Source organism: Notothenia rossii (assembly GCF_949606895.1).
Source record: "Notothenia rossii genome assembly, chromosome: 11".
Classification (NCBI taxonomy): domain Eukaryota; kingdom Metazoa; phylum Chordata; class Actinopteri; order Perciformes; family Nototheniidae; genus Notothenia; species Notothenia rossii.
This window is the reverse complement of record NC_136910.1, coordinates 27,403,913-27,430,508: the sequence shown is the minus strand read 5'-3', so window position 1 is coordinate 27,430,508 and position 26,596 is coordinate 27,403,913. Positions and strand designations below refer to the sequence as shown.

The 26,596-nt window shown below is 40.1% G+C and overlaps 1 protein-coding gene and 1 long non-coding RNA gene across 6 annotated transcripts in view; both read left to right on the top strand.

Annotated features, from left to right (window-relative positions):
• The window catches only part of adgra1a (adhesion G protein-coupled receptor A1a), a 99,319-nt gene that overhangs the window by 55,056 nt on the left and 17,667 nt on the right, over positions 1-26,596 (top strand). For 2 of the 5 annotated variants that reach the window (XR_013803806.1, XM_079657692.1), the window contains exons 1-2: positions 20,310-20,351; positions 22,364-22,423. Coding sequence is in view for 3 of the 5 variants with exons in the window: in XM_079657692.1 (XP_079513818.1) it covers positions 20,322-20,351; positions 22,364-22,423 (90 nt within the window). In the remaining 2 variants the exon portion in view is untranslated. Of the gene's footprint in view, positions 1-20,068; positions 20,352-22,044; positions 22,481-26,596 lie in introns of those variants that run through there. The other 3 variants (XM_079657693.1, XM_079657694.1, XM_079657695.1) reach the window with 3 other exon arrangements.
• LOC307023986 lies at positions 1,625-3,555 on the top strand. The gene is made up of 3 exons (XR_013803811.1): positions 1,625-2,202; positions 2,355-2,388; positions 2,769-3,555. It is a non-coding gene; the product is annotated as an uncharacterized lncRNA (long non-coding RNA).

Genomic DNA, 26,596 nt, shown 5'->3' with positions numbered 1-26,596 from the left:
TCTGTTTAAGGAATAGATCAACGTATATGAATAATATATATAATAGCGGTATATTGAGCAATTTAAACGTTGCCCAACAGATCTGAGTCACATGACCTCCTCTTCAACACACTGCAGAAATACAGGCTGACTCATCATTCATAGGAGAAAATAAACACAAAGGTCCCAGGGTGGCCGGTGGTTCAAAACAAAGATTCCTGAGTAAAAACACAGGACCCTGAGAAGAAAGTAAGGAGATGTAGCAGGAGACCAGACATGAAGCATGACGGGCCGTGTCTGGATTACATTGAATAATTTCAGCAGCACAGAAGAAGCAACACAGCCCAATGAATAGTTTGACACAGTGTTGCACTCTCAGTGTCTAAGACTGCTCAAATGTCAAATTAGTTTCAGCTGGACTGTGCATATGAAGCACAGAAGCATGGAACCAGGACAGTGGATTGTGATCTCCATCTCCTACAGTGAAGTCAAATAAGGGAGGGGTCTCGCAGGGTCGGGACAGGAAGAACAATGACAGCAAGCCATTAATCTTCAGTGCATTGAGGCGATGCATTTGGGTTGATCTGAGAAGAGCATATCCTTCCTATTTAAGTTCAGGTTGATAATAGGCTGTTTACAGATGAACATTTTAAATGTTCTTAGTGTTAAGGTTTTTCTAGATTTTTATTTTGATATTTTGTTCCCTAAATAAGTTTGATTTTATATGACATTTTTATTTAAATGTCTGACATTAGCCCTTCATATAACTCTAACCCAAGGATGTCTAATAAGAACTGGATACAGCGTGGGAGGCGGGGCCTCGTTCATTCCCATGAGAGTTGCTCATTGGCGCATGAAGACAAAATGGCCCAACTTTTGAGAGAGCGAAACGTCACGAAAGTATTCATATAATCATATAATCCGTTCTTATTGTGCATCCATGGATAAAGGTAAAACTCCTGTAGTACTGAACACGTCACATGAACGTGCCGGGCGGCGCGGTCCCGTGGGTTAGATCCGCGTTCATAATGCAGAGGAAAATAACTCTCGGAATAACGTTGTTATCACATTTTACAACTTGAGGACCAAATGTTTTTAATAAGGGCTATACAAATGTTCATAATGGGTAGTTTATTTGGTTAAAAAATATATATCCAACGATTTATATACGTCTCTTTCCCAATGTTAGTCAATAGAGAAAAGTCTTTCTGGGCCCAGCGACTGATACGGAAGTGTAGTATTGCCGTTTGGCCACATCAAATAATTTCCTCAGAGTCCGGCGCACTTCATGGGTGCTTGCTCCAACCCAAACCCATCCGTACATTCACATACGTTTTGTTTTTGTGATTCAGAATATTAGTAATAAGTTTGCTCTTTTTTAGCTGTATTTTATTGGTTATATTTTAATCACAGCTAAATTATGCTTTCTTGTTAACAACATTACTGGTTTTATTACTGCATCCCATGCAGTCCATCCTTTTAACTGTGAGCTCTGTGTTTGCAGCGTGATCCGCATCAGCAGGAATGGATGGCACACACTCCTCAACTTCCTCTTTCACACGGGGCTGACATTTGGAGTTTTTGCCGGGGGCATCAATCAGATCAACTTACCTTTTGTGTGTCAAATCGTAAGTTGTTGTTTCTCTACTTTCTCAGCATAGTGTTATTTCCCAGCACAGTGGCTGCAGTTTGAGCTCTCTGTGGGGCTACAGGTGTCACTGATAAACAGGGTCAATTTTCATAAAATCTGAATCCAATCTGCTGTATGGCTCAAAAATGTCAAAATGCCTCAAAATTGAGAAATCCAACAAAATATACCGGCAGCCTGAAATCAATTTTAAGTATATATATTTTTGACTAAACAAAGTACGAACTTGAATTAAATGTGCTTTTGTCAGTTCTCCTACATGGGCAATCTGATGCCATATTCAGATTTGACATGTCATGTGAATAAACTGCTTAGATCTCATATATATTGCAAAAATAGTAGTTTTTAACTATGAATAATTACTCAGCTATTATTATTATTATCAGGCTACTTTTACTTACTTTGTATATTTTTTTGAGGTTAAATGTTTCAAATATGCTGTGATCGAACCTTTGCCTTCCCCACTATTGCCCCCCCCCCACCCACAAAACCCTCCAACCCCCGCACAAGCACGCTCTTCGCCTTTCGCATTTTCAAACTTCAGAATGACTGATCTGCAACATGACAAATAAGAGGTAAATTAATGTGTTTAATGTGATAATGTGACATGTTTAAATATTTGTTTAAATAATTGTAAAGCGTGATGTGTAAATAATTGCAGCTTATATATTTTAACATATTTGGACTATGAAAGAAGCGTAACATTAGCCATTATCACACTTCTCAGAAACGGCTGATCGGAAACATGAAGCAGCTAACAGGTAAAGTCATGCCCAGTGTATATTGTGATGATGTGACATGTTTTATGTACTTCAAATTATTGCATTCTATATATTTTAACGTTTTTTATCACTAAAAGAAACCTAATTAGCTAACGTTAGCCGGCTAGTTTCTGGCTCAATGAGCTAGCTAAATGAATACATATCGATGTCTTAGAGTTAATGGAATACCAAAGGTGCAGGATTCAATTAAATAAACACTCTGCAATTATTATGAAATATTATTTCATAATGCTACTTTCCCGAATTGCACATTTATTTCATAATGCTACTTTCCCGAAAAACACATTTATTTTATAATGTGACTTAACATAATGGCACTTTTATTTCACAATGCCACTAATTATGGCACTTTCTTGTAGGTCTGAATTAGTCAATTGGGGACAGAAACCATGGCTGAAGCAATAGACCATACCCAAGAAAGCTTGATGGAGCCCCAGTTATGCATCATATGCCAGGACAACTAAGCAAAAGCTCATGACAGTTAGTCAGGATGGCCTCTAATCAACTGACACTATAAGACAACTCAGGTTGAAATTACATCATGACAATTTCCGAGATGCAACCAATGGACTTACTGAGATACTTCAAGGAGACTCGCCTCAACAATTCTTATGGCATAAGGACTGCCGAGCAAAATACATGAATAAAGGTGAAATTGAAAGGAAATTTAAGGCAGAATCCAAATAAAATACCAAACAAAGTTTGCCTGCATCCACAACAACTCCGCAAAATGTTAGTCTATGGAGCAAAATACCTCCAATAGATTGGAAGCAGTGTATCGTTTGCCAACAAGATCGGAAAGAAAAACTACATATCATCCAATTAATGAAATTCAGCAGCAAAATACTACAAGCAGCAAAGTATGACTCCTTCTTAAGAGTGCGACTAGCCTGTTTAAATGATCTAATAGCTGCAGATGGAGGATATCACATGACTTGCAAGACCAAGTTCGAACCTAGGACCAAACGTATGGAAGAGATGTCACTTCGGAGCACAGACATGCCGTTAGAGTGGATCTGCCAAGAACTTGAACAATCAGCAAAGCAAGCGGATATTCTGGATCTTGTACATACCAGTACTGTACACTAGCTAATGAGGCTCAACTAGATATACCATCTAGATTTCTAAGCCGAAGGAACACCTTCAAGGAACAAATAGCTGATCGTCTTGAGGGCATACAGGACTGTCTCAGAAAATTAGAATATTGTGATAAAGTTCTTTATTTTCTGTAATGCAATTTAAAAAAACAAAAATGTCATACATTCTGGATTCATTACAAATCAACTGAAATATTGCAAGCCTTTTATTATTTTAATATTGCTGATTATGGCATACAGCTTAAGAAAACTCAAAAATCCTATCTCAAAAAATTAGAATAGTTCCTCAGACCAAGTAAAAAAAAAAGATTTATAACAGCAAAACACAATCAAACATTTTAAAATGTCCATTAATGCACTCAGTACTTGGTTGGGAATCCTTTTGCACGGATTACTGCATCAATGCGGCGTGGCATGGAGGCAATCAGCCTGTGGCATTGCTGAGGTGTTATGGATGCCCAGGATGCTTCAATAGCGGCCTTTAGCTCATTAGCATTGTTGGGTCTGGTGTCTTTCAGCTTCTTCTTCACAATACCCCACATATTCTCTATGGGGTTCAGGTCAGGGGAATTTGCAGGCCAATCGAGGACAGTAATGCCATGGTCAGTACACCAGTTACTGGTGGTTTTGGCACTGTGGGCAGGTGCCAGATCATGCTGGAAAATGAATTCCTCATCTCCATAGAGCTTTTCAGCAGACGGAAGCATGTAGTGCTCTAAAATCTCTTGGTACACAGCTGCATTTACTCTGGGCTTGATGAAACACAGTGGACCAACACCAGCAGCTGACATGGCTCCCCAAACCATCGCTGACTGTGGGAACTTCACACTGAATTTCAAGCAACTTGGATTTTGCTCCTCTCCAGCCTTTCTCCAGACTCTGGCGCCTTGACTTCCAAATGAAATACAAAACTTGCTTTCGTCTGAAAAGAGGACTTTGGACCACTGTGCAACTGTCCAGTGCTTCTTTTCCTTAGCCCAAGTCAGACGCCTCTTCCGTTGTCTTGAGTTCAGAAGTGGCTTGACCATGGGAATACGGCTATTGTAGCCCATTTCCCGGACACGTCTGTGAACAGTGACTTTTGATACCTGGACTCCAGCTTCAGTCCACTGTCTTTGAAGCTCCCCCAAATTCTGGAAGCGACTCTTCTTCACAATGCTGTTAAGGCTGCGGTCATCTCTCTTGGTTGTGCAGCGTTTCCTGCCACATTTCCCCCTTCCAACAGACTTTTTGTGGATGTGCTTTGAAACTGCACTCTGTGAACAGCTTGCTCTTTGAGAAATTTCTTTTTGTGTCTTACCCTCCTGATGGAGGGTGTCAATGACGGTCCTCTGGACAGCAGTCAGATCAGCAGTCTTCCCCATACTTGTGATTTAGTTTACTGAACCAAGCTGAGTGTTTTTCAAGGCTCAGGAAACCCTTGCAGGTGTTTCGAGTTAATTAGACGATTCAAGTGATTCGTTGAACACCCTACTAGTATACTTTTTCATGATATTCTAATATTTAGAGATAGGATATTTGAGTTTTCTTAAGCTGTATGCCATAATCAGCAATATTAAAATAATAAAAGGCTTGCAATATTTCAGTTGATTTGTAATGAATCCAGAATGTATGACATTTTTGTTTTTTTAATTGCATTACAGAAAATAAAGAACTTTATCACAATATTCTAATTTTCTGAGACAGTCCTGTATACGACGTTGTTGTACTGCATGATCAGCCTCGAAATGGACCTCGCACTGTCTTGGTTTCATCCATAGAAGATATCACATGACTTGCAAGACCAAGTTCTTGGCATATTCCAGTATCAGCAATGGTGAAAGACGACAGTGCCAATATTCATAGTCATTGAATGAGTCATTCCTACATTCAAAACATGCAGAAATATGTTCCTAAACATGGTCCATGTGGCATTGCAGATCTGAAAAAGTAGTTCCCGGTGCATGACATTTGCAAGTTACTATCTTATGATCAAGTGGACACACTCCTTGCCTTCCATGCCATCACTGGCTGTGATAGTGTGTCTCAGTTCAGGGGTCACAGAAAGAAAACAGCCTGGCAGGTGTTAGAGCAACATCACACCGATCTTACTGGACTTGGGAAGGGCCTTCTCACAGAAGGTATTGTGACTTCAACAAAGACATACATCTGTAAGATGTATGGTGTGCCAGAGGTTTTTCTATATGCAACAAAGCAAGAGTAAAGTTGTTTTGCAAAGGTCGTCCACAAGAGAGTCTGCCATCAACCTCAGATGCAGTGAAGTTTCATATCATGCTTTCACACTATCAATTGACAATCTGGAACCAAGTTCACAGGCCACATCCTGATCTTCCTCCAGTGGATGAAATGGGATGGATGCACAAGGAAGGTCAGTTAGTGCCACGGCTACTGTCTTTGCCACCTATGCCAAAAGATGCCTCAGCCAACGCTGCATCTGCAGGTATGTGTATAGAGAGGATTAGCTGATGGTGATCAATGTGTACAAGATAATAAAAATATGATTGAGACTGGTTGAGAATATCAGCCTGCCAGGCTGCATATTGCTGACTGTTTGTTGTTAACAGATTGTTGAAACCATAACCGGATAATTGTGAACCTATAGCTGAGAAAAAAAGTAACAAAGTAACGCAATAGGTGCAAGGATAACTGTAACGTGTATTCCAATGTACCTGTACGTGTACTGGTCATAATATGTCTATTTGATTCTATTCTATTCAGAAAGAGTCACATGGAATGTATAGAGGCATGCAACTGCAGGAATGACAACACCTGCTGGAACACTGAAGATGACGCGCAATTTCCCGTAGGGTTTGATGCAGTGTGAACAGGCGCACTCCTTCTTCAATGTCTTAACACTGGATGTCCTGAAAGCTATCATTTGGGTTTATTTGTTGTTTTAATATATTTTTACATTATTATTTTTTTAATCATTGATATATGGTGGTGTTTTATGAGATACTTGAGTGAGGTTTTTACCATTTCAGTATGATTTGTATTGTTGTTGACTTGAACATTCAAATGCCACCCATATGTTCTAACTATATTGGAGCAAATAGAAGCATATATAGGGCTTTGTTGACGGTACTGTTGCTCCACTGTAGGCCTAATCGTATCATGTTTACGTTATGGTTTGGTGGCCAAATAAAATGTTTATTAATACACTTTCTAAGCAAGCCCTGGTTGAGTCTTTGATTTTTGATTTGATCTAAAATCAGTACATTATGTTAAATTCCCCATGTGTGAAAACATATAAAAACACATTTAATTCAAGTTTGTACCTCGTTTAGTCAAAAAGCAAGATTTCAGCCTGGCGGTGGTGGCCATGTTGGATTTCTCAATTTGTAGGCATTTTGGGAAATGTTTGAGCTTTATATACAGCAGATTTGGATTCAGCACCACTTACTACCCCTAGAAATGTTGTATAGCATAAATAAAGGCAAAATGCCTTTTAAATAAGCACATTTTCCGAAATTCTGCCTTGTCTGTGAGGGAGGCGTCAGTGTCCATGGGAGTGTGAAGTTAAAGTGTACCTATCATGCTATATTTGAAACATATATTGTAGGGCCATACCTATATAAAAAATGTCTGTGAAGTTTTTTTTTCAAAATACCAAACAGATCATGCATTTTAGCCATGCCTCATTTCGCTCTATTTCCTCTTTTCCTGCCCTGTTTTTGCAAGTGTTGATTCTGCTTTTGTGGCAGACTACAGCGCCACTTACAGATGTAGCACTTCATTTCAGACTCCAGCTTAAAGCTTCCTGCCTACGACCTGCCTAAGACCAGTATAGAGGAATGTTAAGCCCTCCCACTATTTTCCAAGAGGGCGTTGCCAGATTTTCAATTTCAGGTTTTAACCAGGAGATGGCGCTTCATTCACAAATACAGAAAGACAAGTTTCATGGACTTTCAGTTGTGTTTTGAAGAGCATTTGAACACATCAATATTTTAGATACTATACTAAAGTATATCTAATCATGTAATTCAATAACATATAGTCTTTATATATTAAATAATCATAATCATAATGTAAATGTTTACATTACACTTCTTTATTTGTTATGCTCATACTTTTACCTTTACAATCGTTTGCTTTAATATGCAGTATATTTGTTGTATATTTTTGTGTTTGCTTCCTCCTGCTCCCTTTCGGACACATACTGTATGATTTATTATTATTATTATTAATATGAAGATATTATTAAGATAAGATTAGATGTCTTTATTGATTGAACATTTTAGTTTAGAATGTGCTGTCCCACGGTAATTCAGAAGGCTCACAGGTCACATTCCGACCATTATTTAAAACAATAGGTGCTTTCACACCGTCTACAGTTTGATTTGTATAGAGGGAGCTCTGTGGCTGAATCAGGGGCGGCGCCAGGGGCAATCCTGGGGGGTGTTGAAGCACCTCCCAGGATTGCCAAAGCACCCCCTAAGCACCCCCAAGAAATATGTTTGTTTTTTTTCCCCGAAAATTATTATTATTATTTTTATTAAATTAAATCAGGAAAATTATTTATTACATCAATGCAAATGTTAAACAAACAAATGTTTGACCAAAAATATAAAGCCAACACAGGTGATATGATTAGGCCAATGGCCAGCACCCATTAGATCTTTGACCTACCCATAGGCTAAATTACTTTGTGACACTTGAGTGACTTCCTGTTAGCTGGAGCCCAAAATTATTTGCTAACAGCAAAGTGACAAATGGATCGTTTTTTAGTCCTTAAACGTCCATGTGTGGACACTCAATCAAAACCAACTGAAAGCGAGAGGTATTCTGCACATAATAGGCCTCGTGATTACAAGTAGCTTACTTCTGGGTCTCTGTGTTTCATTCAAGCTCTGCTCTGCGTGTGTGTGGCACGAGCCATTTTGTGTGCATGCGCAAGCGAGCGAGAGTCGAGAGAGAGCTCGCGCACCGGTGGGTATCTACCGGAGATCGTTGTGGTTAGCATCTGGTGCTAGCTAGCCAAGCTAACAGATATAATAGTCTCAGATAACCTCAGCTCAGGTGAAGTAAAGGACTCTCAGTGTTTAGATAGTTAACTTTAGTCTAGTTATCTCAGTGGGTCTCAAACGGTTTGTTTTAAAAGGGGAGTGATTTGTAAAATATCTATAAAGAAATAGAAAATCTGTTTACAGTTCTGTTTCATATGTATGTTGAGAGATGCATCCATAGATCTCTTCATTTTGCTCTCAAAGTGCACCAGATTGATGCCTTTAACTTCAATATTTAAAAAACAATCTTCCCGGACCCCACTAGAGGAGGTGAGGTCCACTCCCCACTTGTAAAAATAGCACTTTACCCCTGCTTACACCTATATGCCGTGAGCTGATTACCGAGCCTTCAGTGTAACAGTCGCGGGGACACTGTGTGTGCGTGTGGGGAGTGTTGCAGTAGAAAATTCAACTGTAGCGCTGGTGCATTAATGGGAAACCCTTAATGTTTGAGCACCCTCTATGAAACGTCAAGCTACCCCACAGCACCCCCTAGAGAAAATCTCTGGCGCCGCCACTGGGCTGAATGGCCAGCGATTAGGTGCGGCGCATTTATCATAGGTGATCAGAGCTAACTGCCTGCCGTCAGATATCATTTAAAAAACAGATCTGATTTTAAGACTATTTCTGCACTCATAAAGAATGATAAGAATAAGAGTCATGCATATTGAACTGGTTTCATTAATTAGTGAGTTTATTTAACACTAGAACCGCCAATCGGGTCAATTTGTGTGATGTGTGTTGTGTGTGTGCAATGTAACTTTTTTTCAATCAAATATTAAAGTCTCCCAGTCCGTGACTTTACCTGAAGGTGTGTTATGTAGCACCCTATGTTGTTACAAATTGCATTCTAATAGCGGGATTTGACGGGTTTAGGTAGGCCTATACAAAAACCTTTGGCGGTTCTAGTGTTAAGGTACTTAGGTACAGTAGAAGCCCTTTTTTTTATCATTAACGAATTTAGCAGTTGAACATAAAAGTCAACCAACTGAGGGTCACTTGCAATGACAGTGTTGTGTCTACTGTAAGCTTGTCACTCAGAGTAAACTACAGTTAATTCAGCTGCTGGAGAAGAAAGATCAGGGGGGAGGGGGGGAGAGAGCTGTGGTTGATGGGCCATTAGTTGTGTAAATACAAAGCTGAGAGCTGCCGTTTCATTCAGACTGTTTAAAAAACGATAACAACGGACTATTTTTATCAGGATCCCGCTACGCTTTGGGATCCTGATCTGCCGACGAGGCTCCATTAAAATATAAATATTTTTTGTGAATTACTGAGTTTAGGCACGTTAATAACGTTTTAATGAAGTTTAATACAGTATATTCATATTTGTCAGGGATTTCATGTCATTTCATGTAGATACAGTGGCGTTTTCTCCTGGAGGCCAAGGGAAGCCAGGCTTCCCCTGTTTTTTCGGATTGTAGTTATAATTTTAATAAATAACTAAAAACACTTAGTTTAGTTTCGTAAATTCTTTGTTCTGTGTTGCTGCCGGCCCGTCTCTCCCCCATTCTCATTGAGTATTTTACAAAGACTGAAACAGCGCCCCTATAGATGTTATGGTGAAACAGTAGATTGCACTCTCTGTTGCGAGAGGAGGCCAGCCGAAATTTGCTTCCCTTGGTGAAAAGAAATGGAGGGATTGACCAATCAGATGAGGCTCACGTCATGCCCCTGCCAACCTGTGATTGGTCAGGGCCATGCCAAGGAAGGCTTCCCTTGCCTCACAATCCAATCAAATCGCATCAACTTAGTGTTGCAGTGACGCGTCCCAAAAAGCGGAAGTAAGCTGCGCTCGGTTTCCCTTGACAAAATAGCAATGGGATTTCTCCATAGGATTTTGGAAAATAGCTCGAAAAAAGGTCAGTGGAAAACGAACCTGTTAGGTAAATGCACGTTTTGTTCAGTCGGATAATATCCACATGTCTACCCTACTTTTATAATTTTCGAATCATAAATCTAACCGATAGAAGATAGATAGCGTCACTGCACCACTCACACCGCCGTTAGAAAGTAGCAAGCAACTGAAGCAAGTGCAATTATGGAGGGCGGAGATTTGGAGTATTTAATCAAAAATAATTTTACTAAACTTCCGCTGCAGCAGCAACAACAAATACAATCTGATGACAGGCCAATGCCCAAACTGGAGCTGCGTACAGCGAGGAACAAAGGAGCGAACCGGTGTTCCGGATTAACTTGTTTCCCGATCAACTTGTTTCCCGATCAACTCGTTTCATTGGGGTGCGTGGCTTTCGACTGAAATACACATTTCGATCGCTTTCTTCTGTCGTTTACATACATCTTTTGGTATATTTGGCTTCTTAGGAACACGTTGATGCACATCCAGTACCAGTGTGTGAGGTTGTGATTACAATGGCGATATCCGGACGCGAACAGCAAAGACTACAACAAGACAAACGAGTTGCTCGAATAAATCATTTAAACCAGCTATTGTTGCCAGACTTATTACGGAATATCGTAGTTCATGTCCAAGTCCATCTGTGTATACCTTCAGACAGCCTCCAAGTGAAACACACGGTGTTTACTCACAGTTTGAAAGCAGCATGGAGAAGTCTTCATCTGTGTTAAACTGTGATCCTCCCAGGGAACTGGGACCCGCCCACGTTAAAATGTGACCTGCCCAGGTTAAATTGTGTTACGATTTCTGTGGCTATCTACCAGCGATCATGTTTAATATGAAAGACTAACCACACATGTATCCCTTATAAAAACGGTATTGTGCAGCACTCATCCAGATAACATGTGACTGTTACCTGGTTTTGCAAAGATAGCAGCAGAAATGTCATTGGGGATATTTAGACTTTAAAATGCTGCTTGGTCATGAATGTTGGTGTCGGCAAACAATATTACGAATCCTCTATTCAAACACAATATTCAATGTGCATCGATATGAAAATAACAAAAAAGTTCATGCTGGACTCAAACCCGAGTCCGAACAGTAAAAATCAATCATGCCCTGCGCGTTACGAGTGCGCCACGAATCATCACATCTTAATGATTCACCACAGCTCATTTTGTTACATTAACATTGTCAACAAGCTCTAGAAAAATGCAACCCAACATCATATTGATAATAATATATGATACAAATGTAAGACTGACAACAATAATAGTTAGTAAAGGATTTATTGATGTGAATGTTTTGAACAGTGAATACTTATTGTAAATCGCTTTGGATAAAAGCGTCAGCTAAATGCAATGTAATGTAATGTGATGTAACAGGCATCAACACAGCGACTTGATTTATTGTTCTCTGGTGATCTGTTAGGACGTGTTGAATGGAGAAGTCTTCATCTGTGTTAAACCGATCCTCCCAGGGAACTGGGACCCGCCCAGGTTCAAATGTGACCCGCCTAGATTAAACTGTGACACGCCCATGTTAAACTGTGACCCGCCCATGTTAAACTGTTACGATTTCTGATTTAAGTGTTCACTGTTCAAATCATTCACGTCAATAAATCCTTTACAAACTATTATTGTTGTCAGTCTTACATTTGTATCATATATTATTATTAATATGATGTCGAGTCGATTTTAAACCCGTTTATACTTTCATACGGTCTGTTAGTGAAACATACAATTGAACAACAGGTGTACAGACTTAATTAATTAATTAATTTGCACATGGGTCCAGTCTATATAAATTGGATTAACATTTCGCCATGTTATGAGGTTAGTGAGGAGATAGCGAGAGACAGAGAGATACAGAGAGATACAGAGATACAGATATAGATATATAGAGATATAGAGAGATAGAGACAGATAGATAGATTGATAGATAGCGAGATAGAGAGATAGAGACAGATAGATAGATAGATAGATAGATAGATAGATAGATAGCGAGATACAGAGATACAGATATAGAGAGATAGAGGGATAGAGACAGATAGATAGATAGATAGATAGATAGCGAGATACAGCGATATAGAGAGAAAGAGAGAGATAGTGAGTGATAGTGAGTGATTGAGCGTTGCCTGTGATAGAGTGATTGTCCTGGTGAGTGATAGTGGGTGAGTAATTGAGGTGCGAGTGTGTGTATTTGAGAGAGGCTGGTATTGTAGGTTTGCGTGTATTTGCCACTTTGTTTGTTTGTCTTTGTTGTATTAATTTGTTTGTGTGTGAATAGGTGAGGGTAAGTAGGTAGGAAGTAGTAGGAGTTTAGGCGAGACAGGTGGAAGTAGGTGGAGTAAGGAGGGACAGAGAGTTGAACATGGATTCCAGAATTGTGAGAGAAATTCTGGATCTAAAAGTCCACCACCAGTATCCTGAAGGGTCAACAAAGAGGGACAAATATGTCATTAAGAGGAGAGCTGACACCTTCAGGATAAAGGGTAAGGATGCATGCCATATGGAGTCTAGAACACAATGATAATATGCTATGGTAAAACTAATACATCTAATATTATGACATATAAACACCAGATGGAGAGCTGTACTACATCTGCAAGCGCAGACAAAACAAGACTGAGCACCTTGCCAAAGTTGTCTCTACTGCCGAAGAAGCAGACCAACTGTTCAAGGAGTTTCACTCCAGCAACATTGGTGGACACTGTGGAGTGGAGAAGACACACTGTGCGCTTATTGCTCGCTACTATTGGCCTGGCATGGAGAGTGACATACGCAAGTGGGTGAGTTGGTATCTTCAAAATAATGAGGTGGAATACACATTCAGGTTCAAAAGTAGAGCACAGAGGAGTGTAATGTCAAGTGTATTTCAAAATTGCTTATACTGTATGTGCTAACATCCTATCAGCAGGATGATTAAGAGGTATGACTTTCAGGTGTTAAGCCATCATTGCTCTTAAGACCTGAAAGTCATACCTCCTGCATGTGAAATAAATGTGACTGTATATATATTTATATTTATTATTATTATTATTATTATTATAAATACATACCTACTATTATTATTCATTACATTTTCGATTGTATACCTCTGCAAATAATTACTGCACTTTATTCCTTATATGCTGCGTGTATTTGTTTTCTTATGTTGTGATGTGTTTTGTTTTGATGGCACCTTTTCAAAGGGAGAAGCACTTCTTTCTTTCTTTTTCTGTATTCTAGTTTAAAATATAATATAGCACATTTATTTGCACTAAACATTAGTCATAACTTTGAAATGTTTGTCTGTTTTAGATTGCTCAGTGTCCACAGTGCCAGGCCAAGAGAGCCAACATCAAGGAGAAGCAGGAGTACAGTCCGATAGAGGTAAAATAAACAATGGCATACTGGTATAGTCAGTGTAGAAACACGTCAACAGTGATTTACTGTAATGCTCATGTATTTTTTCCCCCCCAGGTTACGGAGCCTTTGGAACTGGTTGGGATGGACTTAGTGGGTAAACTCACAGTAACAGATGGTGGCAACCAGTACATATGTGTAATGGTTGACTATTTCACCAAATGGGCAGAGGCCTACCCACTAAAGACTAAAACAGCAGAAGAGGTGACCAATTGTATCATTGATTTCTTTTACAAATTTGGTGCACCTCAAAGACTGCTAACAGACCAGGGCTCAGAGTTTTGCAACAAGGTACAGTGTTGATGCAGTATGAATCCCCAATATGTAACTGTAGTTGCTGTGCTAACCAGTGCTTGAATTGGGCCGGTAATCACCGGTACGCAGTACCGGCACTTCTGATTTTTACCCATGTGGTACCGGCACTTCTTACTGAGTACCGGCAAGGTGCCGGTACTCAGTAAAATGCCGGTACTCAGCCGCCGGCAATATACGTATATATTGTAAACGCAACGCAGCGCAAATGTGGGTCTGACTCTGCCTCACAGAGGGTGACTGGCTGTCTACATGACGTGGCCTGCCGACTTTGCCACTTTCATACAGATCATACTAATGCCCTCGATTGGTCTCTGTGTGTCATTCAAGCTCGGGAGGGTGTGTATTGGTGTATGTGTGGCGCGAGCGAGAAAGCGCGCGCACCGGTTACGTGTATTGTTGTTAGCATCTGGTGCTAGCTAGCTGCGCTAACGGATATAAGGAGCTGTTTCAACAACAAGGTGGAGGGAGAGTCCTTTGCTGTCAGACTGAGAGGCTGATAACTACAGCTCTGGTGAGGTAAATTACTCTCTGAGTCTTTAGATAGTTAACTTAGTTTAAGTTATCTCAGTGGGTCTCAAACGGTTCGATCACCATTTATGTAAACACATATTTCCATTTGAGGGGGTAGTGATTAGTAAAATATGCATGAATAATACAAACAAAATGTTAACTAGGTGAAAAAAGGTAAGATAAACTTGTTGAAAGCTAAAACTAGTCTTTGCTGTTGCCTCAAAGAGGAGCAGGGGGAGAGGAGGGAGACAGGAGAGGCCGATTCAGGAGCCCAGACACACTCACAACTATAAATGAACCAAAAACAAATAAATAAACAAGTTTCAATGTTTTTTCATATTGGATATTGTATGTTATTTGTTATGGCCATGTACTTATGATTTTATGATTATTTAAATGTATACATTTTTGTTTCATATGGGTGTAGTCTCTTTATTTCCCCCTCTAAATGCACCAGATTGATGCATTTAAGTCCAACATTTAAAAAAAAATCTTACCGGGGGAACATGCCCCCGGACCCCCCTATAGGATTTGAGGCCCGGCCCCACTGTTCCCAATTAGATTTGCAATTTTTTTTAAATAGTAACCCATCTCCATATGTTTCTTTTTGGGTAGTAGATTTAAACTAGAGGGCTATCACTTTGTGCAGCAACGCTATTGACAAATAAATCCAGCAAAATGGCACAAAAAACTGGTAGTGGCCTCAGGGACGAGGAGTCATTTAACCAGCCAGTAGGAGTCAAGCTTTACTTTCTTTTATATCCATAAAGAAAAAGTAAATCTGTTTACAGTTGTTTCATTATGGATGTTGAGAGGTATCCATATATCTCTTCATTTTGCTCTCAAAGTGCACCAGATTGATGCATCTAACTTCAATATTTAAAAAAAAATGTTCCCGGGGGAGCATGCCCCCGGACTCCCCTAGACTAGAGGGTGTCAGGTCCACTCCCCACTTATAAAAATAGCACTTTACCACTGCACCCCCTCTAATCTCAGATGCACCCTGAGTCATTTTGTTTAAGTACAGTGAGCCTTTCTAAAATATACAGTAAAGACACAAACCCACCAGCATTATAGGATATACTATGACTTTGTGCCAAATACTTGTTGCTGATTTAGAGTACTGGCACCTTTTTTATTCCAATTCAAGCACTGGTGCTAACCTATTGCTTGTCTGTCCTAATGATAATTTCAAGGTCAACTCTGGCCTGTGTGAGAGGCTGGACATAAAGAGAAGCCTGTGCTCCGCCTACCACAGACAGACCAATGGCCTTGTGGAGAAATTAAACGGCACTAGACAGAGGTATTGGTATTCAATACCTGATGGAATTCACGCTCTAGATAGAATAACAAACACATTTCCTGTTCCTATGTGAACAGGTAATCAGTAATGATATGTTGCTTTATCATACATGAGAACCCATATGCTCTCCTGCTTCCTCATACCTATACTTGAATTCTGCATTTTAAGGACGTTGAACAAAATGGTGGCTGGTCACCCCAAACGCTGGGACCAGGTGCTCCAGTCCACCATGTTTGCTCTTCGGACCAAAAAACAGCTGACCACAAAATACAGTCCATATTATTTGATGTTTGGGAGGGAGGCTAGGTATCCTTCAGAGGTGCCAGAGGAGTACGTGGTAAGATGTTCTAATGTTGTCATCCTTTTCAAACGTTTTCATTTGGATCATCTGCCTTCTAAAATTCTAACTGTCATTTGTTGCAGGTCAAAGAAGACATAGTCAGCAAGCTGGTCGAACGGGAGGAGATCCATGAAGGCCTGAAAAAACAGGAGGCTGTATTCACAGAGGTAAAAAAGAATATGAAAACAAGTCAGGACATGGTCCGCAAAAGAAAAATAGACAGGGGCCAGGAGGACAACTTCCAAGTAGGAGATCAGGTGTTGCGGAGGAACTTCAGACAGGAGCAAAGGAAAGGGGGAAAGCTGGAGGATGACTGGTTGGGACCCTACAGCATCCTGGAACTAGAGGGGAAAAAGGCCATTGTTGGTAAGGGCACCACAAAGTTGCAGACCAACATTGACCATCTAACACATTATTTCCAGCCAGAGGAGAGGATGCCTGCCAAACTACAAAAGTTGTCCGATCCCTCTCCTCTGGCTGGTCCACAACACACAAAGACACAGACACACATCCACAGCACACAAACACCCACCACACAAACACCCACCACACAAACACCACAAGTGGCACCTCCATCTCCATCTGACTGCGAGGCCCAAATGGCACCAAAAGATCCTGAACTTTGTAAATAAACAGACAGAAAGTACATACCAAATTATGCATTTCACAAATAACTGCCATTGCTATATTTACAGTAATCCGACAAATATGGACAGGAAGGAGAAAACACACGCTCTGGTGCAAGTTTGGGCCATATAAAGTGTACACGGAGAACCTCATGGAGTTGGCCCCAGGGAAGTGGTTGGAGGGAGAGGTAAATTACAAAACAAGAGAATATTGGACTGATATTTATTTAGATTGTATCACAAGTTATTTTTGTACTCTTAGATCGTCAATTCATATTTAACCATGGTGGGAAGGAAAGCTGGCGCTCTAATGATAGACTCCTATCTAATGACGTTGCTCTTGGAGGGAACCCACAAAGGTTCTTTGAGAAGGGTGAGTAGGACTATAGGATGATTTATTTGTTTGTACATAAGTATGCCTATGTATTTTGGGTATATGTATGTTTGTATGTCCATACACACAAATACATAGTTATGTTAGTGTATACATTAGTTGTTGTAATTATTAGAATTTGTTTTAGTTGGACCTTTTCAAACACGATGTGGCAGTTGGAGCAGTCTGCAGCCACGGACACTGGACACTGATTGTAAGTAATCTTCAACGTAAACAGATCTAGACGGAACCATGACACTATCTGATGTAGGGGTTGGTTATAATTAGTATTTGCATTTCCATAGATCATGTACCTAAAGGAAAGGCGGTCCCTGTACTTGAACCCATTTGGGGCCACAGACGCACAGATCGACAAATGCAAGGATGTAACAAGGTGAATGAAATGTCAGCTTTGATGTGTGCATTAGACAAATACATGTATTCATACACCATGGATCATCTTTTGGGAGCAACAAAAAGGTCATTCAAGCATTTTTGTCCTTTAACAGGATTCAACTGATCTTGAATTAAATGATTTTAATTGGGCATATGTTGAAATTGGCAAACTGTAATAAATGTGTGTTTTGTGTGTAGAGCATTGGTCTGCAAAAAGTGTCCGGGAATAGGGAGCTGGGAATGCGCAACCGTTGCTCACCCACAACAAAATTACTCATCGTCATGCGGGGTGTTTGTGTGCAAGGTAAACATTTGATTATATCTGTTGCTATTTGTCATTATTCAAAAGTCCTCAAAATGATACTTATCAGACACTTTTTAGCTTGCGGAGCAGATATTGTCTGGGGAAACCGTGGCATATCCAGTCGACGCGATGGGTGTGGCCATGTTGCGGAGGCACATGGCAATGTCTCTGGTGACAAATTCAGGTATACAGAACTCTACCAGGTATACTTCAATGTGTCTATATTAGCATTAAACTACATTATCTTCTTTTTTGCAGATGACCTATCCCAGCTCTGTAGGGCTTGTGGGGAGCTCAGCACGTTGGCTGAAGGGGACATTGATACGTGGGTATGTAGAGAAATTCATGTCCTTCTGCTGGAAGCCCCTTGGATAGGTTACCTCAACATCACTGGGTGAACACTCACTATCACACAACTATTACAAATGTATAGTTGAAGTCACCTAACTTGCATGTCTTTGCACTTTCGGTGGGCACTGGAACAGCTGAAGGAACATACCAACACAGACTCCAAACAGAAAGGACCACAGCTAAGATTGTAACCCTATTTCTGACAATGTCTAAGGAAGTTAAAACGGCTTAATTTGACATCCTAATCAGGATGATTGATGTGGACCTGACAAAATGTTTGACAGTATTCTAAAGTATTTCTCTTTTTCCCTGTCAGATTGAGTGCACCACCTGCAATATGTGGTATCACTTAGGATGCGTGGGACTGGCCTCCCCCACAGAGGATGACTACTTTTGCCCTTCCTGCAAATCGTGATGGCAGAACAGAATATGTCTCCTTGGGAGGTGCGAGGTCCCAGACACACCCTGTCACCTGTGATGTCCCTCAAGGGTCGGTCCTTGGGCCCACTCGGTTCACCTTGTACACTTTTCCCCTTGGCCGTGTCATCAGCAAGCATGGAATATCATTCCATTGCTACGCTGATGAAACGCAGCTATATATAAAGACAGACCCTATCCCACATGCTTCCTCACTGTCACCGTCATGCACTTTTTGCATATCATGTATTTTGTTTTTGCTATGTTTGTAAAATGTAATTTTCTAAAATGTTTTATGTGAGGGACTGCAGATGGAAATTAGCTCAAAGCTAAATCTGGCACTGTTATGCTTGAAGCATTTTAATGTTTTAAGTGTTCATTACTGAGCATTGTCCCTGCCAAATAAAGGATTAAATAAATAGATACTGAATCATTACTATCATTGTTGTTGTCTTTCCTTCTGTCACACTAATGAGTAAGTCTATCTACTATACAGAATCAAAGCTTGCATTGTATATTAGAACATGAATTTGGCCACTGTTATTATAGTTGCAATATGTAAAATTGGCCCTTAGCACACCACGGGGGACGTGATGCATATGCTGTTAAGTATTTTATTTTGGTGAGTCTGTCGCAAGACAGAAAAGACAGCAAGTATTGCTAGAATATAAACCTTCTTTTAAATTGCATTCTGTTTCTAGCGCAACACCTTTGGTCCAGGTTTACATCCTATCAGCTACTGCATTAGCAGACATAGCAAAAGGAAATGGGGGGCCTATTTAGAAAGTTAACGTTTCAAAATGTCTATATTGTGAGGCAAAATATTATATTGTACACCATATTGTTGCATGGCAAATATCACGAAATACATGGCCTTATTTGAATATCGGAAGTTAATGTTTGCACTAGAACACATTTATATGTAAAATTAACACTTATCACAACATAATGTGGGCTCGCAGGCTGATAAACTAGGATATCTGATCTCTGTGGGTCTTAATGAGGTTTGATACAGACCTCAGTCACTATTTCTAAGCAAATACCTACTATAATATGTATATTATATGGCTTAAAGTGTACATACATTCGCTCACATTATAAATTATGGTCGGGTTGCATTTTTCTAGAACTTGTTGACAATGTTAATGTAACAAAATGAGCTGTGGTGCATCATTAAGATGTGATGATTCGTGGCGCACTCGTAACGCGCAGGGCATGATTGATTTTTACTGTTGGGACTCGGGTTTGAGTCCAGCATGAATTTTGTTGTTATTTTCATGTCGATGCACATTGAATATTATGTTTGAATAGAGGATTCGTAATATTGTTTGCCGACACCAACATTCATGACCAAGCAGCATTTTAAAGTCTAAATATCCCCAATGACATTTCTGCTGCTATCTTTGCAAAACCAGGTAACAGTCACATGTTATCTGGATGAGTGCTGCACAATACCGTTTTTATAAGGGATACATGTGTGGTTAGTCTTTCATATTAAACATGATCGCTGGTAGATAGCCACAGAAATCGTAACACAATTTAACCTGGGCGGGTCACATTTTAACGTGGGCGGGTCCCAGTTCCCTGGGAGGATCACAGTTTAACACAGATGAAGACTTCTCCATGCTGCTTTCAAACTGTGAGTAAACACCGTGTGCTTCACTTGGAGGCTGTCTGAAGGTATACACAGATGGACTTGGACATTAACAACGATATTCCGTAATAAGTCTGGCAACAATAGCTGGTTTAAATGATTTATTCGAGCAACTCGTTTGTCTTGTAGTCTTTGCTGTTCGCGTCCGGATATCGCCATCGTAATCACAACCTCACACACTGGTACTGGATGTGCATCAACGTGTTCCTAAGAAGCCAAATATACCAAAAGATGTATGTAAACGACAGAAGAAAGCGATCGAAATGTGTATTTCAGTCGAAAGCCACGCACCCCAATGAAACGAGTTGATCGGGAAACAAGTTGATCGGGAAACAAGTTAATCCGGAACACCGGACGTAAAACGTTAAATGTCTCCTGATTTAGTTTGTGAATGAATGCTTATTAGTTTCGGCTGGAGAGTGCGTGCGGACCTGATGATACCGGGCGCTGTAATCACTCATCTGGTTACGTTATTACAATGACCACCACACCCCTCCACCCCAAAAGAAAGGACGTATTATTGGCTTCCCCTAATTTTTTCCCAACGCCACGCTACTGTGTAGATCTGCAATAAAAATATTTTGGGGGAATGGGGGGGTCTGGGACCCGGAGTAATCTGCGGCCGTGAGCTGTTATGTGCCATCATGACACGCATGGTGTTCTTTTTTATATATTATAATGAAGTGCGAGCTGTGTGCTCGAGTCTTCCTGCCTGTCGGCTCTGCTCATGGATGTATAATAAGGCTCTGCTGCTCCGAGATGATGGTCTAGCTTCAGCAGCGACATTACCTACGGGTGCGTTCGTTAATATTAACTGCGAGTCCGGAGTCACTGTGGCACAGACTGGACCGCTGGTGAACAGCTGTTAGAACGGGCCGTTCAGGTGTTCAGAGCAGAGCTCCCTGTTGGAGCGGCAGAGCGTGATGTGAACTGAAAGGTTTTTCTTTGGCAATATTATTAAAGGAATCGTTGAGCTAGCTAGCTAGCATATATTGTCACTATCTGCTAACGTTAGCTTTAGCCTTCTATTTCTAATAGTTTTTTTCATAGGCTATAAACAGAGGTGGTATAAGTATATATATTGTACTTGAGTAAAAGTAGAAGTACTCAGATCTTGTACTTGAGCAAAAGTAGAAGCACTCAGGTCTTGTACTTGAGTAAAAGTAGAAGCACACAGATCTTGGAGAGTAAAAGTAGAAGTAGGCTACTCAGATCTTGTTCTTGATTAAAAGTAGAAGCACTCAGGTCTTGTACTTGTGGTGAAAAGTAGAAGTACCAGAGTGTAGGAAGACTCTGTTACAGTAAAAGTCCTGCATTCAAAATGTTCCTCAAGTGAAAGTAGAAAAGTATTCTCATCAAAATATAGTGAAAGTAGCGACAGTAAAAGTAGTCATTGTGCAGATTGGTCCATTTCAGAATAATATGATATGTTTTATAATGATTGATCATGAAAGTTGTCTCAAAGCTGGTAAAGGTGCAGCTAGTTTGAATGACTTTGTATACTGCAGGGTAGCTTGTGGATTTACTCCAGGTGGAACTAAAGTCTGATTTAACACTTGATTATATTTCACATCATTCATCCACATCTGTAAAATAACTAAAGGTATTAAATACATGGAGTGGAGTAGAAGTACACCTTGTACCTCTGAACTGTAGTGGGGTAGAAGAACAAAGTAGCAAAACATTGAAATACTTAAATACAGTACAAGTATCTCAAAATTGTGCCCAAGTATAGTACTTGTTGAGTTTATGAACTTAGTTACTTTACACCATGTGGCTATAAAGATAAAAAGACTAAGCCTTGCACAGAGGCATGAAAATACATTTTCAAGATGCTCAACAGTGCTGCCAAAATTATAAACTGACTGCTCCACAATTAAAATAAATGCTTTTATATATTTCTATTAGATGTGACTCTTTGGCGTTTCTGTTATTATTAACACTGCTGCTTTAGTTGTTCTGACTGCTGAAATCCTCTGTTATTCCTCATTTTAAAGCCGATATTCCGTGGGGTGGGGGAGCCGGGGGCTCGGATCCTTGTCACCTTTTTCATACAGGTGAGTTTGCATCCCAAAGCCTCAGTCATCTTAATTCATGTAATAAAAACATCTCAGGTCAGTAACACTCAAAGCTAAATGTGCAATACCATGTTCAGCTATGTTACTATTTATAATGTTATTGTTGTTACATCAGAAGATGTACATATTGGAATGATTTTTTAACTTACAGTAGGCTATTTTTTACAATGTGTGTTGGAAGGATTTATTAAATTACGATGAATATTGTCATTGTTGAAGGTTTTTAGAGAAGGATGAACTATAAGCCTGAATTACATAACATCTTATACCTAAAAACATAAAAGCCACAATAAATAAATCACAATTATTCTAGTTATTTTTACCTCCCGTATTGCTTTCAACCCACCAGCTTTTATGGTGTTGTTACGTCACTAACTGTAAGCTTGTCACATACAGTCTATGGTCACTCAGAGTAACCTACATTTAATTTAGCTGCTGGAGAAGAAAGATCAGGGGGGGAGGGGGGAGAGAGCTGCCGTTTCATTCACACTGTTTAAAAAACGGTAACAACGGACTATTTTTCTTATCGGTTGCATGTCAATTTAAATCAATACATACAACTATTTTTTAAATCAATAAAAACATTTTCTAAATCCATAAAAGCATTTCAATTAATATTGGGAGTCATGTCGTTATTTTGTTGAGAATGTGGCCATGTAATAAGCGGGATAATTTGCAGCGACTTGTTCCTTATGGGGAAAAACACCCGTCATGCAGACCAAGATCCCTCCGCTGCGCGTTGGGGTCCTGATCTGCCGACGAGGCTCCATTAAATTATAAATATTATTTTAGTGAATTACTGAGTTTAGGCACGTTAATAGCGTTTTAATGAAGTTGAATACAGTATATTCTAGGGTGACCAAACGTCCTCTTTTGCCCGGACATGTCCTCTTTTCACGCCCTGTCCGGGTCGTCCGGGGGGGGTTTATAAATTCATGAAAATGTCCGGGTTTCGCGGACCGTTTGCATGTACTTAAATTGACTGGCGCATTGCACAGAATACTACGGTACTCTGTTGCGTGTGTGACGTAATCCCTGAGTGTGAAGCTTTGTGGGCGGCTCTACAACTACGCTGACACACAAACAGAGGAAGGGGACAGAGCGGACCGCAGCTCAGATTCACAATGCCAAAGCACAAATGTACTTTTACAGATGAATTGCAGAAGAAATTCCAAATGTACCGACCCGGTCGGAACAAATGGGAGGCGGAGTGCACCGTGTGCAAAGCTTGCACATACGTGTGTGTGTCCAATAAAGGTGCAGGCGATCTTAAAGCGCACATGGACACAGACAAACATTGGAAAGCTGTGCAAGGTGAGAGTTTGTCGGCAAAGTTGACAGACTTCTTTGTTAGACCAGGCAAAACAGAGGATGCTGTAAATGCAGCGGAGGGTGCGTTTGCATTTCACACTGTGAAACATCACAACAGCTACAGATCTATGGATTGCACAAGTGCCTTGCTAAAAAAAGCATTTCCAGACTCTGACACTGCTAAAAAATTCAGTAGTGCACGCACTAAAACCGAAGCCATTGTCAATGGTGTTATAGCGCCCCACTCGATAGATGTCGCACATGAGGCACTCAAAGAAATCCAGTACTGTGGTGTTTCTACAGACGGGAGTAACCACGGAGCAGTGAAAATATTCCCAATCATAATCCAGTACTTTGACTGGAAGAGGGGTGGCATGCAAACAAAATTAATCGAGGTTAAAGACACACCAAATGAGACAGCAGAAACCATTGCACAATATCTCATTGAAACATTGGCAAAAAACAATTTGTCTGAAAAATGCATTGCATTTACTGGCGACAATTGCAACACAAACTTTGGAGGAATCCGACGTGATGAAGGGGGAAAGAATGTATTTGCCAATTTGAAGAGGTTGCTGCAGAAGAACACTCTGATCGGTGTGGGTTGCCCAGCACACATATTGAATAATTGTGTTCATCATGGGGCAGAAACAATAGTATTGACCTTGAGAATATCCTGTTCAAAATCTACCAGTACTTCCACATTTACACTGTACGCACTGAGAGCCTCAAGGAGTACTGTGATTTTGTTGACATTGAATACAGAAGGATGCTTTCTCACAGCAAGACAAGGTGGCTGTCATTGTTCCCAGGCATTGAGAGGATGATACAGATGTTTCCAGCCTTAAAGGCATTCTTTCTGTCTCAGCAAAAACCACCCATAGTGATCAAGAAGTTTTTTGAAAACGAATTCAGTAAGATCTACCTCTGGCACATGCACTCACTCATGTCTGCGTTCCACACCCACATTCAATACATGGAAAAGGAGAAGAACTCCATTATGGAGGTAAAGAAAATAATGAACAGCATCCACACCATTCTTCTTGAACGCAAGAGCAACAACTTCATGTCCCTTAAAGTTAAGGGACTACTGGCACAAAAGCGTAGTGATGGACTTGGTAAGGAATATGACCAGTTCTGTGCTGATGTGCAAGGCCTGTACAGTACATGTCTGGAGTATCTGGAGAAGTGGATGACTCCCATGGAAGAGTTCTCCACATTCACGTGGATGGATCTGAGTGAGCCACCAGAGTGGAATGATGTGGAGGCCTGCATCAAGTTCCTAGGAGAGAAGGGGGTGGTAATTGATGATGTCAAGTGTTTTGACCAGGTCATCAATCTGAAGAGATTCACAGAAAGGTTCAACCGTGATGGCCTGCAGGTGCACCAGAAGTGGACCAAATATTTTGAGAAGGCCAAAAGCATTGCATGTTACTCAGAACTACTGAAGATTGCACAGTTTGTCTTTGCACTTTCCTCTCACAATGCAAATGTTGAGAGGGTTTTCTCACTGATGCAGAGCCAGTGGACCAAGGAGAGGAACCAGCTGTCTGTTGAGTCACTGAAGGGGATTCTATTTGTGCAATACAATTTGAAAGACATGTCTTGCAAAGACTTTCATGCTTATTTGTTGAGCAACCGAAAACTGCTTGGAAAGATCAGCTCCACAGCAAAATATCGATGGGCAGACAAGGAGGATGAAGAAGAAAAGCAGGATGAAGAAGATTGAAGTATGCAGCTATGCAGAGAGAGAAAGCTATGTAGCTGTGGGAGAGAAACTTTTAACTTTTAATTTTAAATTGGGACCCTAGAAAACAGTTTGAAGCTAGAAATATGTGAAAAGTTGTCGTTTCACTGTGGTTGTTTACAATGACAGGGCCTGGAATTGTGTTTACAAACATTTAAAGTAGGCTTATATTTGGTTCATGGTGCCTTAAAATGTGTTTCGTTTGATTTAGGTAATCAAATGTTATGTTATGTTCACTAATGGCAATTATGCAAATGTGAAATCCAAAACTGCATAGTGCACTTTTAAAATAATTAGATTAGTATCTTTGTGAGGTTACTGTTTTATTGTTTACATTGACAAGATACAAAGAGATTATTTGTTAAAGCTGGATTTTCTATTTTCTACTATTTCATATATTTTGTTATTTATTTTTTGTCTAGTAAGACTTGAAAAGAGAGCTATTATTTTGTTACAGGATGATGTTTAAGTTATTCTTGTGCATTTGAGATTTTTCAGAGATAATTCTAGGCATAATAAAGCATGTTGATTGTTGAGTAACCTTGGTTTGGTGTGTCTTTGGTTATAGAGAGATATTATTGTGTTATATACAGTAAAATAATATAAATAATAATTGTATATCCATACAGAGGAGGCATACTTTAAAACAATAAGGCATCTTTGAGTAAACGTTGAGTATCATTAAGTATCTCGAGGCTGGGGGCAGCATGTCCTCTTTTTTGGAAATCAAAATATGGTCACCCTAGTATATTCATATGTGTCAGTGATTTCATGTCGATTCGGCGAACATAAACATAAATGATCGTGGTGAAGATGATGATTAAATTAGGATTAAAAATCGAGAGCCGGGCTGCATTTCCTCCCGTTCGTTTTTTTCGACTAAACAACATTATTTTGTTAAATAACAACATGGTGATGTTTTGTAAATGATTACATGTCTCTTATTTAGCACAGAGTATGATATCCGTGACCAGGGCCGCTGCTAAGCTTTTGGGGGCCCTAAGCATAAATAGTCAGGGAGGCCCCCCCCCCCCCGCCAAACACACACAAAATCTACTAAGTTCCCACTCAAACATTCGCCTTTTATTTTAAAA